The sequence below is a fragment of the Aulostomus chinensis genome, chromosome 20 (genome assembly GCF_037954235.1).
Source record: "Aulostomus chinensis isolate RoL2024-O1b breed Wild chromosome 20, RoL_Achi_v1.0, whole genome shotgun sequence".
Lineage (NCBI taxonomy): Eukaryota > Metazoa > Chordata > Actinopteri > Syngnathiformes > Aulostomidae > Aulostomus > Aulostomus chinensis.
In genome coordinates, this window is record NC_141339.1 from 6,561,889 (window position 1) to 6,575,343 (window position 13,455).

General features: G+C 37.5%; 1 protein-coding gene across 3 annotated transcripts in view; it reads right to left on the bottom strand.

The window, feature by feature from the left end:
• Positions 1 to 4,553: 4,553 nt before the first annotated feature.
• The window catches only part of map3k7 (mitogen-activated protein kinase kinase kinase 7), a 29,412-nt gene continuing 20,510 nt past the window's right edge, over positions 4,554 to 13,455 (bottom strand). For 2 of the 3 annotated variants that reach the window (XM_086189084.1, XM_086189082.1), the window contains 4 exons: positions 11,496 to 11,595; positions 10,347 to 10,408; positions 10,121 to 10,236; positions 4,555 to 6,598 (listed from right to left, as the gene is read on the bottom strand). In XM_086189084.1, the coding sequence (XP_086045210.1) occupies positions 6,418 to 6,598; positions 10,121 to 10,236; positions 10,347 to 10,408; positions 11,496 to 11,595 (459 nt within the window). In that variant the 3' untranslated portion in view covers positions 4,555 to 6,417. Of the gene's footprint in view, positions 6,599 to 10,120; positions 10,237 to 10,346; positions 10,409 to 11,495; positions 11,596 to 13,455 lie in introns of all 3 variants that reach the window. The other variant, XM_086189083.1, reaches the window with a different exon arrangement.

The window sequence follows — 13,455 nt, forward strand, 5'->3', positions numbered from 1 at the left end:
TTATTTGTTTTTCAACCTTTATTTATTCAGGGTGAGAGGGACAAAGGAGTGCCCTGATCATGTCAAGTCAGTAATTTTATTAAAATACTGTAACAATAGGCGGTGGTGGTGGTGGTGCAGTGGTTAGCGCTGTCACATCACAGCAGAAGGTTCCGGGTTCAAGTTCCGGCTTGGGCACGGGATCTTTCTGTGTGGAGACTGCATGTTCTCCCCATACCTGCGTGGGTTCTCTCCAGGCTCTCTGGCTTCTTCCCACAGTCCAAAAACATGCAATTGGGGACTAGGCTGATTGATACTCTAAATTGACCGTAGGTATGAATGTGAGTGTGAATGGTTGTTTGTCTCTATGTGTTGGCCCTGCAATGGATTGGCGACTTGTCCAGAGTGAACCCTGCCTCTCGCCTGTAGCCGCTGGGATAGGCTCCAGCCCCCCTGCGACCCTTAACAGGAATAAGCGGAAGACAATGGATGAATGGATAATGTAACAATATGTATTGACTGTATATCTCCACACATGAAACATAATGGATATGTGGCAGAGAATGCACATTAGTATTATTTTTCAAGTTTCTTGTCAAGTGAGTATTTTATTTTGTAAAGGCTTGTTTATCTATTAAAATTTTGAGTTGAAATTTACAGTTTAGGATTCCTAGATAAGAAACAGAAATGTTACTCCTCCTTATATTACTTGTGGTTTCATTTCTGGATGCCCCCAGAATTTAGGTTCATTCTCATTTCATCCAGTAGACAATCAACTATTTAGCCAAGCTGGTTAGCGAACATAAAAGTTTAATATAACTTGAACTTTAACAATGAAACATGAATACAGTCTCACCTGAGTCAGCAATTAGTTTCTGACTCTTGGAAAGTAGGACAACAATCCATCCATAACTCCTGTATATCATAACCATACACTGATCTAAATCACAAACATTTTGGTTGATCTCCAAGATGTCCTTTGATAAGTAATAATCTGCCACCTGCATTCACTGCGCCTCACTTGAATGTTTTTGGAGCTCCTCTCGAGAGACTGCCTCAAACTTTTGAGAACTTCTGTTCTACAGTATTTATTTTCAAGGCAGAGGTTTTTGATGGTGGGACAAACAGATATAAGCCTTATTAATAACAATAACAACAACTTTTTTTTTAGACAAGCCACTTGCACATGCTGGTTCAGTGGAGTTAGTCATTAAGTGGGACACTCAGACAACCATGGCCATTTCAGCCAGGACAAAGCTTTCAAAAAGAAAGTTTGTGCACTTTTAACACTTTTAACATGAACTGAATTAAGCGCTTCATGCACTTTGTGAGCCATAATGCTCTGACCTTTTCTGTCATTTATTCACTGCCATCTTGTGGACATGAGTCTGGACCATCCAACTGTACAGTGTTTGTAAGGTACTTTGTATTGTTTCCAGAGATGGCAAAAGTACCCAGATTCCTTACTTGAGTAGAAGTAAAATACCTATGTAAAAATATGACTTGAGTAAAAGTAAAAAGTACTGATCCAAATATCTACTCAAGTAAAAGCAAAACGTACAGGCTCTGAAATGTACTCAAAAGTACTTTTAAAAGTAAGAAGTATTTCTATTGCACAATTCACTTGCTGCAAAGCTATCAAACACGGGATAATTTATATAGAATCTACTTTAGCAATGTTATTGTTTGAACAAGCACTACCTGCCAAGTATCCTTATGTACTTCACTATATAGTACTTCAGGCATTTAGGCATTTGTATTGTACACTTAAGGTTAACACATCACACTTCTGAACATTGAATTTTGGAATAGGATTAGCTTCTAATCCTGGTCCAAAATTATGATGTCACAAATCATGCTCATAAACCCAAAGTGCACGCATGCGCGCATGCACACACACAGACAGCCGTTTCTCCTGCATCTTTCAAAATCTTGGCGGCAATATATATATATATATATATATATATATATATATATATATATATATATGTATTTACATGTATATATATATATATATATATGTATTTACATGTATATATATATATATATATATTTACATGTATATATATTTACATGTATATAAAATGTAATATATATATATGCATGCATACATACATATATATATATATTTACATGTATAAAAAGTAACAAGCCTTTTTGGAAAATGTAAGGAGTAGGAAGTACTGATATTTATGTTGAAAATGTAACTGAGTAAAAGTAAAAAGTCGTCAGAGAAATAAATACTTCTAAATGTACAAAGTACCTGAAAAATCTACTTAAATCTACTACTGGTTGTTTCTAACCTCTTTTTATTGTCTTCATTCTTGCATCAGACCTGAGTACAAATTTCATAATGTGCTGCATAACTGAGTGACAATCAATGAACCTTTGACCTTTTTGAAACACAAGCTATTTGTTAAATAACAAATATACTGTTTTTCACCAACAATGCCAAAATGGGCCTGAAAGCTGAAAAGCCATACTTTCGCTGAAACTTGTATTTGCGTTTCAAGCATTAATAAACAGGTGTCATGAATTTACATCTGTGTGGCTCCAGAATGCAGAGAGCCAACCATGAAGCTTGATGCTAGAGAGGTGCCCTGTATGAAAGGCCATTTGAGCATAAAAATGATACCAGCTGTAGTTTAGCTCTCCTAATCCTCAAATTTGGAGTACATGTACTCAATTTTGGTATAGTAGTGCATGAGTAGACTTAATTAGTAAAGTAAAAAGTGTCACTAGTAGTACTTGTGAAGGAAAAAGTGTCACTCGTACGACTAATAGACCGAAAAATATTCTACAACGACTAGCGACACTTCTGGCTTTACTAGTGCTACCAGTCTATGAAAAGCCGTTTGGGCATAATATTGATATCAGTGATATCTGGAAAATGTTTCTAGTAAAAACTCAAAGCTGTACCAGTCGTACTAGTGTGACAAAATTGTCTAGTAGACGGTTTTGCTTTATGGTAAGGTCTACGCATGCACTCGTGCGCCAAAAATCGTAACTAGTAAAGCAAAATTTTGTTTACTAGTAATACTAGTAAACTCGAAATATCTTACCAGTAGAACTAGTAGACTGTTCTTAGTCACACCTATGGTCAACTGAGCGTATCCAGTTAACCCATTCCCCTCTTGCATGTCTTTGGACTGTGAGAGGAAGCCAATGTACACAGAGAGAATCCACGAAGACACAGGGAAAACATGCAAACTCCACACAGAATGACTGCATACCTGAGCTGGGGCTCAAACCCAGAACCTTCTTGCTGTGAGGCCACAGTACTGACCACTGCACACATAGACATGACTGTACTACCGTGCTGCGCATCAAGTTAACGCTTGCTGCACGAAACTATTCCCTTGGTTGCCAAGGGTTGGTTGACTGTGGAAGGAAGTCAGAGTACTCGGAAAGAACCCACGCAGGCACAAGGAGAACATGCGAACTCCAAAAAGAAAGATCCTGTGCCCAAGTCGGGGTTCGAACCCGGAACCTTCTTGCTGTGGGGCGACAACGCTAACCACTGAACCACCGTGCCGCCCATATTAACATCCATCCATCCATTTTCTACTGCTTATCTTGTTAAGGGTCACGGGTGGGCTGTAGCCTATCCCAGTCACCTTTGGGCATGAGGCAGGGTAAACCCTGGATGAGTTCTCAAAGAGCCAACATATATAGACAGACAACCATTCACACTCACAGCCACACCGACAGTCAATTTGGAGCATCCAATTAACCTTGTCCCTGCTTGCATGTCTTTGGACTATGGGAAGAAGCCTAAGTGCCCAGAGAGAACTCACACAGGTACAGGGAGAACATGCAAACTCCCCACAACAACAGTGCTAACCATTATACCACCGTGCCACCCCGTGATGTCAACATGTTGATGCTATTGCTATAATTTTTAAAATTAATTCCACCACTATATTTTTTCTGATAAATTTTGACTTTCATTCTGCACCTTTCCAAAACATTGTGGATGTATTTTTATTTTTCAATTTTCTTCTAATTGTTGTCTTTTGCAGCTTTAATTTGGGGCTGAAAACAAACTATTACTTAAGACACTTGAGGTTAAAATACTATAATACTATAAAGTATTGTTTTAAGCTGCACTTCCTTAAACTGAGTAACGGGACCTTGATTACTTTTTAAACTTTGAATATCAATTGAAGTAGGTTCATTCTCTGGAAACATAAGATGTGGTAAAACACTCAACAGGCAGCAAATAATAATTAAATTTCAAAAAAAAAAAAAAACAACAAAACAAAACAAAATAAAATAATACCAATCAATATACAGTACAATGTTACATAATTACAAAAAAAAAAGTGTTATATTCCAGAGGAATGCTTGGATATGAACATTGGACTAAGGTGGTAGTGATGGTGTAGTGAGGCTTACATTTCTGGATTTGTTTACAGTCAATATCAACTTCCATTTCATCTAAAAGTAGCTAAACTTGTTCAATAATCATACATGGCTTTTATACTTCTCCATCATGATGAAGAATTGCGTAAGGAGAATTTAAGAGACGTGAGTAAAAATCCACACAGACATGCGCACATGAGAAACTGCATCTTTTCAACATTGAGTTTATTCATAATGCCTTGCTCACAGTCAAACTGTACCACAAATCCCAACTGCTTAGGAGAAGTGATGAATGTGGAAAATGAATTCTTAGCCAACAGAAAACTCACTTCTTCTGTACAGTAACATATCTAAAAGTCTGACAGGACAAGTCTTGCACTTTTAAAAACAGAATTGTTTAAATGAAAGATAAAATTTGTTCATGACCAGCGTTAAAGTGATTGTGCAAAAATACTCGAGGGATATGAAGTTAAAAAAGAAATAATCATATCAGATCCTTTTTCAGTACAGTGATTGTTTTGGGTATAAAGCTAGTGGGAAACAGTTACAGCTTGACAACATACATCCTTTTCTCCTGCCCTGTTTCATTCAACATCCATGACATTAAAAACATCTTTTTTGAAGCTTTTATCCCACTAAATATCACATAAAACAAGTCAAGCACTTAAAATGCAGGCAACTTCTAAGGCAACATGTGAACTAAAAACAAACTATATACTGTAGAGAGATGTAACGGCTCCTCTATTCTATCTATACGAGCGTTCCCATACAGAAGAAAATAAAATCATTGGCCACTTCATCAGGTCCACTTGTACATTTTGATGTGATGCAAAGCAACAAACTAAGTTTAAAAAGATCATAATGTTTACTACTGAATGACACTATCACTGTCCGAGGGGTATTAAAAGGAGATTTACAAGTATATAAATGAGGCTGTAGGCTGCAATGGTGTTGAATTGAACTATGTTATGTTGAGAGGTATATCTCATACTTGGAACACCCCATTACATGCATGAGAGGGCCACAACATTGGAAAAACGTTTCAGTATAATCTCCAGTCCACCACCACACACACTATGACCTCAAAAATAAAGAAGCGTTTTGCTAAACTGTTGTAATGGATTACATACCATTGTACAGGTGAACCTACTGAAGCGGACAGTTTACAAATGCAAAAATGACACAACAGCTATCATACAAAGCCAACTACTTAAAAAAGAAATCACGCAAAACAATACTGAAGTCAAAACAAATTGTTTTTTTGTTTTTTTTTTTACTTGGAATCCATTGCTCCTGTTTTTGCTCTGGAAGCTCTTTTTTTTTGTGTATCCAGGTTTACACAATCTACAGATTTGATTGTTTTTCTGTAAAAGAAGATTGAAGATGTTTGGTGTGAAGTCTCCTGGAACACCAAAACCCTTGAGGAAGTAACCAGGTGTGATTTCATCATTAAAAAGGGAAGGTTAAAGATAAATACATTGATTTAAAGGTGTTTGATTTGCATAACAGGGATTCCAAGCACACTGTGTAAAATGGGTTGCAAACATCCTAAGCATTCTGCATATAATTCATACTTTGTCTTTTTTTCACATTCTTGAGGACAGTGTGGCCATTACATTAGCCACAGAGAAAAACATATCAATGGATCCATCAGAGAATGCTGATGAATGAAAACGCTGGATAAGTGGACCGGGCAGCCCAGAGGCCCTGAGAGCAATACATAGAAACACACAACCCACCAGCCTGCCATCCTAGAAGGGAAGCTCCATTCTGAAGCACAGCAGCAGGGTACTGGGGTGCAGTCATTGATTGGTCTGCAGTCACAGAATACACTGTGAAGATGTGCAAATATATGTACAGGACACCATCTTCCTGCCGGACAGAAGAAAAGAGTCTACAATGTAACATGCAGGACACAGTAGAATGCAGGTCTCTGTACAACGCTGGACTAGGAACAGTGTGTGTGTGGATTTGGAGCAGAAGGAGCAGAGAGTGGGTAGTGTCATGATGCAGGAGAGGGAGGGGTGGGGGACAGGATGGTAGCAGTTCACAGGTCTGTGAGGGTGAGTCTCATCACGATGTGCCCTGTCTCTTCTGTTGCTGGACACGGATCAGCTCCAGCTGTTTTTTGCATTTCTGGTAGTATGTCGACAGACTCTTGTTCTCTTCCAGAAGCTTTTTGTGCTCCTGTACCAGACGGGACGTGTTCTGCTGGTCCTTCTCATCTTGGTCCAGTTCAGCAATGAGCTCCTTCCTGCACACGTGCAAAAATCAACATTGAACTCCTATCGAAATATTTTCATTTATTAAAAACAGATTCACCAGACACTGTAGTTACACCAGCAGGGTTTTCATCTTAATATATTGTAGATATTTACAGAAAATCAGATATTATGTGAATGTTATTCATAGTTTAGTTAGAGTATATCTATCTGGACAAGCTTCTTGTATGCCTCCACTGCCAAACACAAGTTACAGAAAAAGGGATGTATTAATACACAACAATTATCATGTTGGCAGATCTACTGAGTCATTATTTAATATTGACTAGGAGGCCAATAAAGTTGTTCCTTGGAGAGCAAAGACAAACTCACCCTTCTATGTAAAAAGAGGAGACAAAAAAGAAAGAAGAAAAAAAACCTTCACAATCAAACCAACCCCAAATCTAAGAGGAACCCTCAATTTGACTCCATCAACTTTGACTGCCATAAATAAGTGACCCACTTAGACCAAAGTTTAGCGAATGTATTGAAGTATGCATGATGTGAGAAAGTAATTCCTCCCATTATATATTGCATTAATGACATGTGTTCATTCCTACACTGTGGAGGACTCAGGGCGCAGCCAGTGATTGGAGATGGATTTTTTGCAACAATCAGAGCTCTAAAAAATTTATTTATTGAGCAGCACTGCATGAAATGATTTTTTCCTAAGATGAAAGTGGAAAAGTGAAATGGTATCTTTGTCACAAATATCCTCTCTAATATTTTGTGTGTCTCTAACCAGAAACGGCTTGCCACTGGACATCTCCAAAAGATTTGCCAGTGGTTTGTGTCCTGTCACCAGCACTTGAGACTCAGCTCCTGTAACATGAGCCTTTTGCTTTGGGGAAATAAAGACACTTCCATTCAAATTTTCTCCATGTATTTGTTAGTACATGTCTACTGAAAACTGCAGCACTCGACCAATCAATCTTTTCATAATTGTTGCATAACTGTTGCTTCCATTTTTCCATTTGTTTTAAATAAATTCTGCAGCTTTAACCCCCATGCACTTTAGACCTTATCAGAGAGCAGATTTTTTTTTGTGTGTATTGCACAATACAAACTAAACAGGGATGGCGACACACTACAATGACTATGGAATTAAGAATTCCTACAAAATAATGTCTCTATCTCCAATTTACACTACGATATGCTCACCAAAAGCTAATTGTGAAAACTTTGAATTCCTCCATGTTTTATAAATATGGGACAAAGTCTCAAGTCATTGATTTTTGCCTTCATATCAAAACGTCTTTTTAAGTCAACTTGGTATGGCCTGGTTAACTGACTCCATGCTGGGCCTGAGCATCAGGGATTTGTTTCCATTTCATATTTAAAAATATTTTAAAGGTAAAATGTTAAAAATATTGCAACTTCTTTCAGAACTAAGAGCAATAGGTAGGTAATATTTGTAGGTAATATTGAAGTTATGAACATTACGGTGCAGTGGTTGTTAAAAAGCCAGACTTGAAGAAAGGCGTCAATTTCAAGATTTCATCATGTGACTCAGGGCCGAACAGAAATGATACACAAAAGGACAGTTATTGTGTCATCATCAATATTTTAAACGGACCCATCTGCGTGGATTGAGCCTTGGATTTATAATAAAGTTGGAACATGTTGCTTCAGAATGTGGTGAAAAGCTCTAAGGCACATTCACAGATGCCACAGAGCAACAACATCTGCAGCTTTAAGCATTATAGGCAACACTGACATCAGGGCTATTCCATTTTGGGGGGAAAAAAACTAAAAAAAATTCAATTGTAAATATAGTCAATATTATTTTGCATTATAATTTGCAATATTAGAGGGAAATCAAATTTAAACATCATTATTCTCATTAAATTGAAAAGCACATTTAAAATGATACTTAGGCTATTTTTGTCGGGTTTTATATCAAGCATAAATGTCTTCAAAATCTTTAGAATGACATTTAGGGAGGACACCTCTGTAGCACCACAATATTTAATCTAAAGTGGTATTTTGACACACAATTAGCCATTAAAAAATATTGCAGCATCCTCCTGTGATTGATTTCAACTAAATGTACATACTAGTTGTCATCTTCCTTTACACTGACAGATTCTATCAAGAAAACCACAATACACATCATATCAAACAGAAGCTCATATCATTTTACTGACAACAGTTTTGAAGTTTCAGTCTCTTGTCTATAGGAATCTCATGAAGCATCAAAGGAAAGACCTCATAATGCCGCTGCAAATATCCCTCTGTAATTACTGGTATTAATATAATCTTAGGATTTTCCTTGAAACTAAACACAGAAATGGAACATTAACATTATTGCTTTATTGTTTGTGGTACTGAATCTATTGTTTTAAAGATTCACACTCTGGTCTTGTAAAAGATCGTATTGTATTGATTGCTGGCTTTTTGAAATTTTCTAAAATGTACCATGAAGGCAGACATGGATAGAAATAAATGGCAAATTGGCTACAGTGGGAGAGCTGCCCACCGCAGAGTATTCCCTTTTGAATTCTAAATCACTTCAATTGGTCGAATATAACAAAAGTTTGTCCTCAATATCAGTACAGTAATGCAACGTGCATGATATCGCACATTTGGCTTCAGTCATTGGTCAGCTCCAGTAATGTGGTCATGATGAACGATGCTTCATTTAGAAACCCTTTTGTCCTCTTTAGATCAGGTCTTGAAAGTAAATTATCTACCGTAAATTCTGGACTATAAACCGCGACTTTTTTTTGACGCTTCATGCCCCGCGGCTTATACTCCGGTGCGTCTTATATGAGGATTTTACCTTCACCCTGGGGTGTGGCAGGCAGCGGCAGCGGGCAGTAATACCCTATTGTTCCTGATGGCAGCTCCAAGTACCGTACTTAGGGAAATTCCCGGCCAAATGTTATGGTAATTTCTCTAAGTACCATCCAGTCCATGCCGCGGTGCAGTGTAAAAAGAGCATCACACAATATTTTCAGTCATTTGTACTCACCCTCAAGATGGAGAGCAGAAGAAGGAATGCTTATGATGCAGCTTTCAAGTTAAAGGCAATCAATCTGGCAGTTAAAGATGGAAATAGAGCTGCAGCACGTAAGTTTGGCATAAACGAATCGATGGTGAGACGCTGGAGGCGGCAACATGACGAACTGACCCAATGCAAAAAGACGACAAAAGCTTTCAGAGGTCATAATAGCAGATGGCCCGGACTTGAAAACGCTCTGGAAGACTGGGTCAAAACGCGAGAACGGGCGGCCGAGGTGTTACCGCCGTGCACCGCGGCTTATTTACCGGTGCGGCTTATACGTGTACAAAGTTGATTTTTTTCCCTAAAATAAGCATCTGCAGCTTATATAACGGTGCGCTCCATCGTCCGGAATTTGCGGTAGTTTTTATGGATAGGTATTAACTGTGTGGATTAAAATTGTAAGAATCTACCAACAAAGTCGTTGTACTTTTGTTAAAACTACTTTGGACAAAACGTCTTTTACCCAACTACAACAGACTGAAAATGCTGGAAGGGCAGCTCGACTTACTTTCTCTGGATCAGCAAGGCAATCTCTGTTTGCACTTTCAGGTACTCTTGAGCCATTTTGCAGTGCTGCTCAAAAACCGCCATGGACTCTTTGGAGTTGGGACAAGGAGCGAGGGGCTGTAAAAAAAATAAAGCATCTATGTTGCCATTTACTGTCTTAATATTGCAGAACAAATGTTCTTCAGCTTTAAGTGCTGTTCCATTTAGTTCATAAATTGATAGTATACCTGGAGCTGGTGATCCAGGGTGAGATAAGCCATGGGAATAGAGTTGTCAGAGCCGTTGGTGTCTGAGGAAGAAAGAGCAACAGCTAACTGTATTTTTGTTTAACGATGGGTATCAGCTTACGTTACCACCTCTGGAGAGCCCTGGCACCTTCTTCAGCACCAGAGAACACTGATTAACATTACATGTTTGTGATGCAGCCTGACAGATTTACCACAGATGTTGCCACAATGACATTAGTATTAACATCATTTTAGAATAATAGTGAGTTATGCTGTCAATTATGTCAGTAATAAAAAATTACATCTGTATGTTATGCTCTCTTGATTCACCTGTTCAGTGCAGTTGGAACACAGGTTTTAGTAGCTCAGAATAATGTAAGAATTCTTATTCAAATTCTAGCAAAAGCTTCAGGAGGTTGTGTTTTCTGTAGGAAAAAATTCAATTTTTGGACAGACTATGGGCTTCTCACTTGTAGACATTAAAGATGCAATAAATATACAACAATCAAATTAAAAAAAATTTTTCAACATTTGAAAGTCGTTTAAAAAGTTGAAAAAAATATTACCTCATTAAAAACCTGCAAATATTTTTTATTTCCCTTGTTTCACTCCTGGATAAAAAAAAGTCTCCTGCTTCTTTAGAAAGTCAATTCTCATTGTTTATGTACTGGCTGACTTTAATGTTCCACAATAGACTTGTACTACGATACTACTTTCATGTTACAAATGATGCTCATAGGATTTCCTCTTCATATTAGATCTTCAATGAGCAAAGAGAAAATTTACACATTCACCAATGAATGCTAAAACAGCCCTCTAATGTCAAACTCTGCTCATAAAGCATTCTACTTGGTGAAGCCAAACACATTCAACTGTGGGAAGAAGAAAAACCCTTTTGACTGGAGGGAAATTTTTAACAATCAGTGAAAGGCTATTCATCATGGTTAAGGAAAGGGAGCTTGTATTCACAGCTTGTGGTAGTATACTGAGCAGTCCATTTGCAGTTAACATGTATGTTTGTTTATCCAGACTCAAAAGTTTGCATGGCAAACAGAGTGAGCGGATTAATAGCAGTTTAAGCATCCATTCTTTTGAAATGTAAAGTTATTTTTGCTGGTACCATAACTTAACTGGAATTGTCTTATGTACCTGTGGGGTCATCTGGGGAGAAGTAGCCTCTGCTGCCCGTCTTATCAGGTGGCATCATCCTAACACTAGGACTGGACGACCGGCTGCTGTTTCTGCTCCCCTGCAAGAGGAGATATGTCTTATAAATCATGTGAAAAGTCAATCACAGCTTGTTTGTGAGCCTTGGCACAAGACCAGCACGGCATCTTTCCAGCCATCAAAGTGATATTAAAAAACAGGATTTTTGATAGAAAATTAAATAGATGCATCAGTGTCATTATTTTTTTTTATTTTTTTTTATGTCCTGCCTGGTTCTGAGCTATTTCAGTAAGATATAATATCAAAACTGTACATGTCAACAAGTCCTATGGCTGTAGCATATTCCCCCTAATTTCCTGCTTGCAGGATGCCATTTATAGATAAATTATACAACCAGTGACAAGATATTCAAAAGACAAATTAGTCTATGGTCTATGAACAAGAGATGACTGACAACCATTCCTGCTCCCCTGTATAAGGATAGTAACTGTTTACACAAAAGTTCATATAGTTTTTTTAGTGGTCATGGGCTGCCTGTTAATTGTGGCTTTCTTATCAGTAAGCACATGATTAATAACTGCTCTGAGGATAAAAGCAATGAGAATTAGACCAGGAATTTTCTGACAAAAAACATGCCGTAAGAATTCTGAGAAAACCAGACAATAGTTACATTAGAAAATTAGATTATTAACATGTTTCATCCTCTAGTGAATCTTTATAATGTCTTGGTATGAGGAGGTATACGAAGACATTAGAACTGTATTATATTTGAAAAGCTGGTGGTTTGCATTGCTGTAAAGCACCTACAATTGTCAGTTATTCTCTTTGCCTGCTATACAATGAATTTATTTTGGCTAATTTATTACAATTCCAAACTATTAACAACAGTATGAATCCAACACAATAGTTTACCATGCGATATCTAAAAATCCATTAGCATTAGCAGTACGCAATATTGTCTCACTAGATCTTCCAAGAGAAGCAACATGGTATAGCACAGCAAACTGACATCAACAAACATTTCTAACATTCTTTACTCACAGAAGTTCTGTACAATATCTTGGTGTTGAGCTCAGCATAAACCTTTAACTACAGAGAATTGTGTGTGCATGTATATCAAATATATTATATTCGTCTCTCCCAAGAATTTCTGTCTCTTGAATAAGAATCAAATTCTTTTGAATGACGGCACAAGTAAAAAAACTCCTTGATGCTTTACAGAGAAAAATGAATGAGTGGCTACGAAACCCCTAAACCCTACTGGGAAAGCAGAAAAGAACTGCACTGGCTGAGTAGAAACTTTATCTCAGCACAAGTGACACTGTTATTTTGGGGTCAATGCAAATATTTACAAGTAAAAGCAAACAATATATCAATATATAAATTTACATTTAGCATAATCCAGAAAGGGCTGCCATAGTTTGTTTTTGTGATGACCACAAAGTATAAGATGGATTTTCATTAGTTTTAAGTGATGCAGAACACCTCCGAACCATAGAAAACAACCAGGAGGCCGCAGGTTCTTCCAGCTCAAGAGAAATAACTCATATGCAATTAATCTCAACACATTTTCAAATGTGAATTTAGTTCCTACAAAAGGTGACCCTCAGCCGGAATGCCAAAATCAAAGGGTCAGGTTCTATCTCGGGCTGATGTTTATCCTTCATCCCTAACTCATACCGTATAGTAATAACATTTCTGGGGGTTGTGGAGATTTTTTGCATGTTACCTTTAGGTGCTGGAATGATGCTTGCAGATGGCTTGCAAATTCTGACCACTTTTACATTATTATTGGGTTTGCACCAAAAGAAGCTCATCTTACCAGCAAAATTTTGACATCCGATTTTACAGTATTAAGGGAGTGAAATGAGAGAACATTGATTAAACTGAATAGATCAATGTTGAACAACTGCTTTATTTGACTTTACATTGCATAACTGTG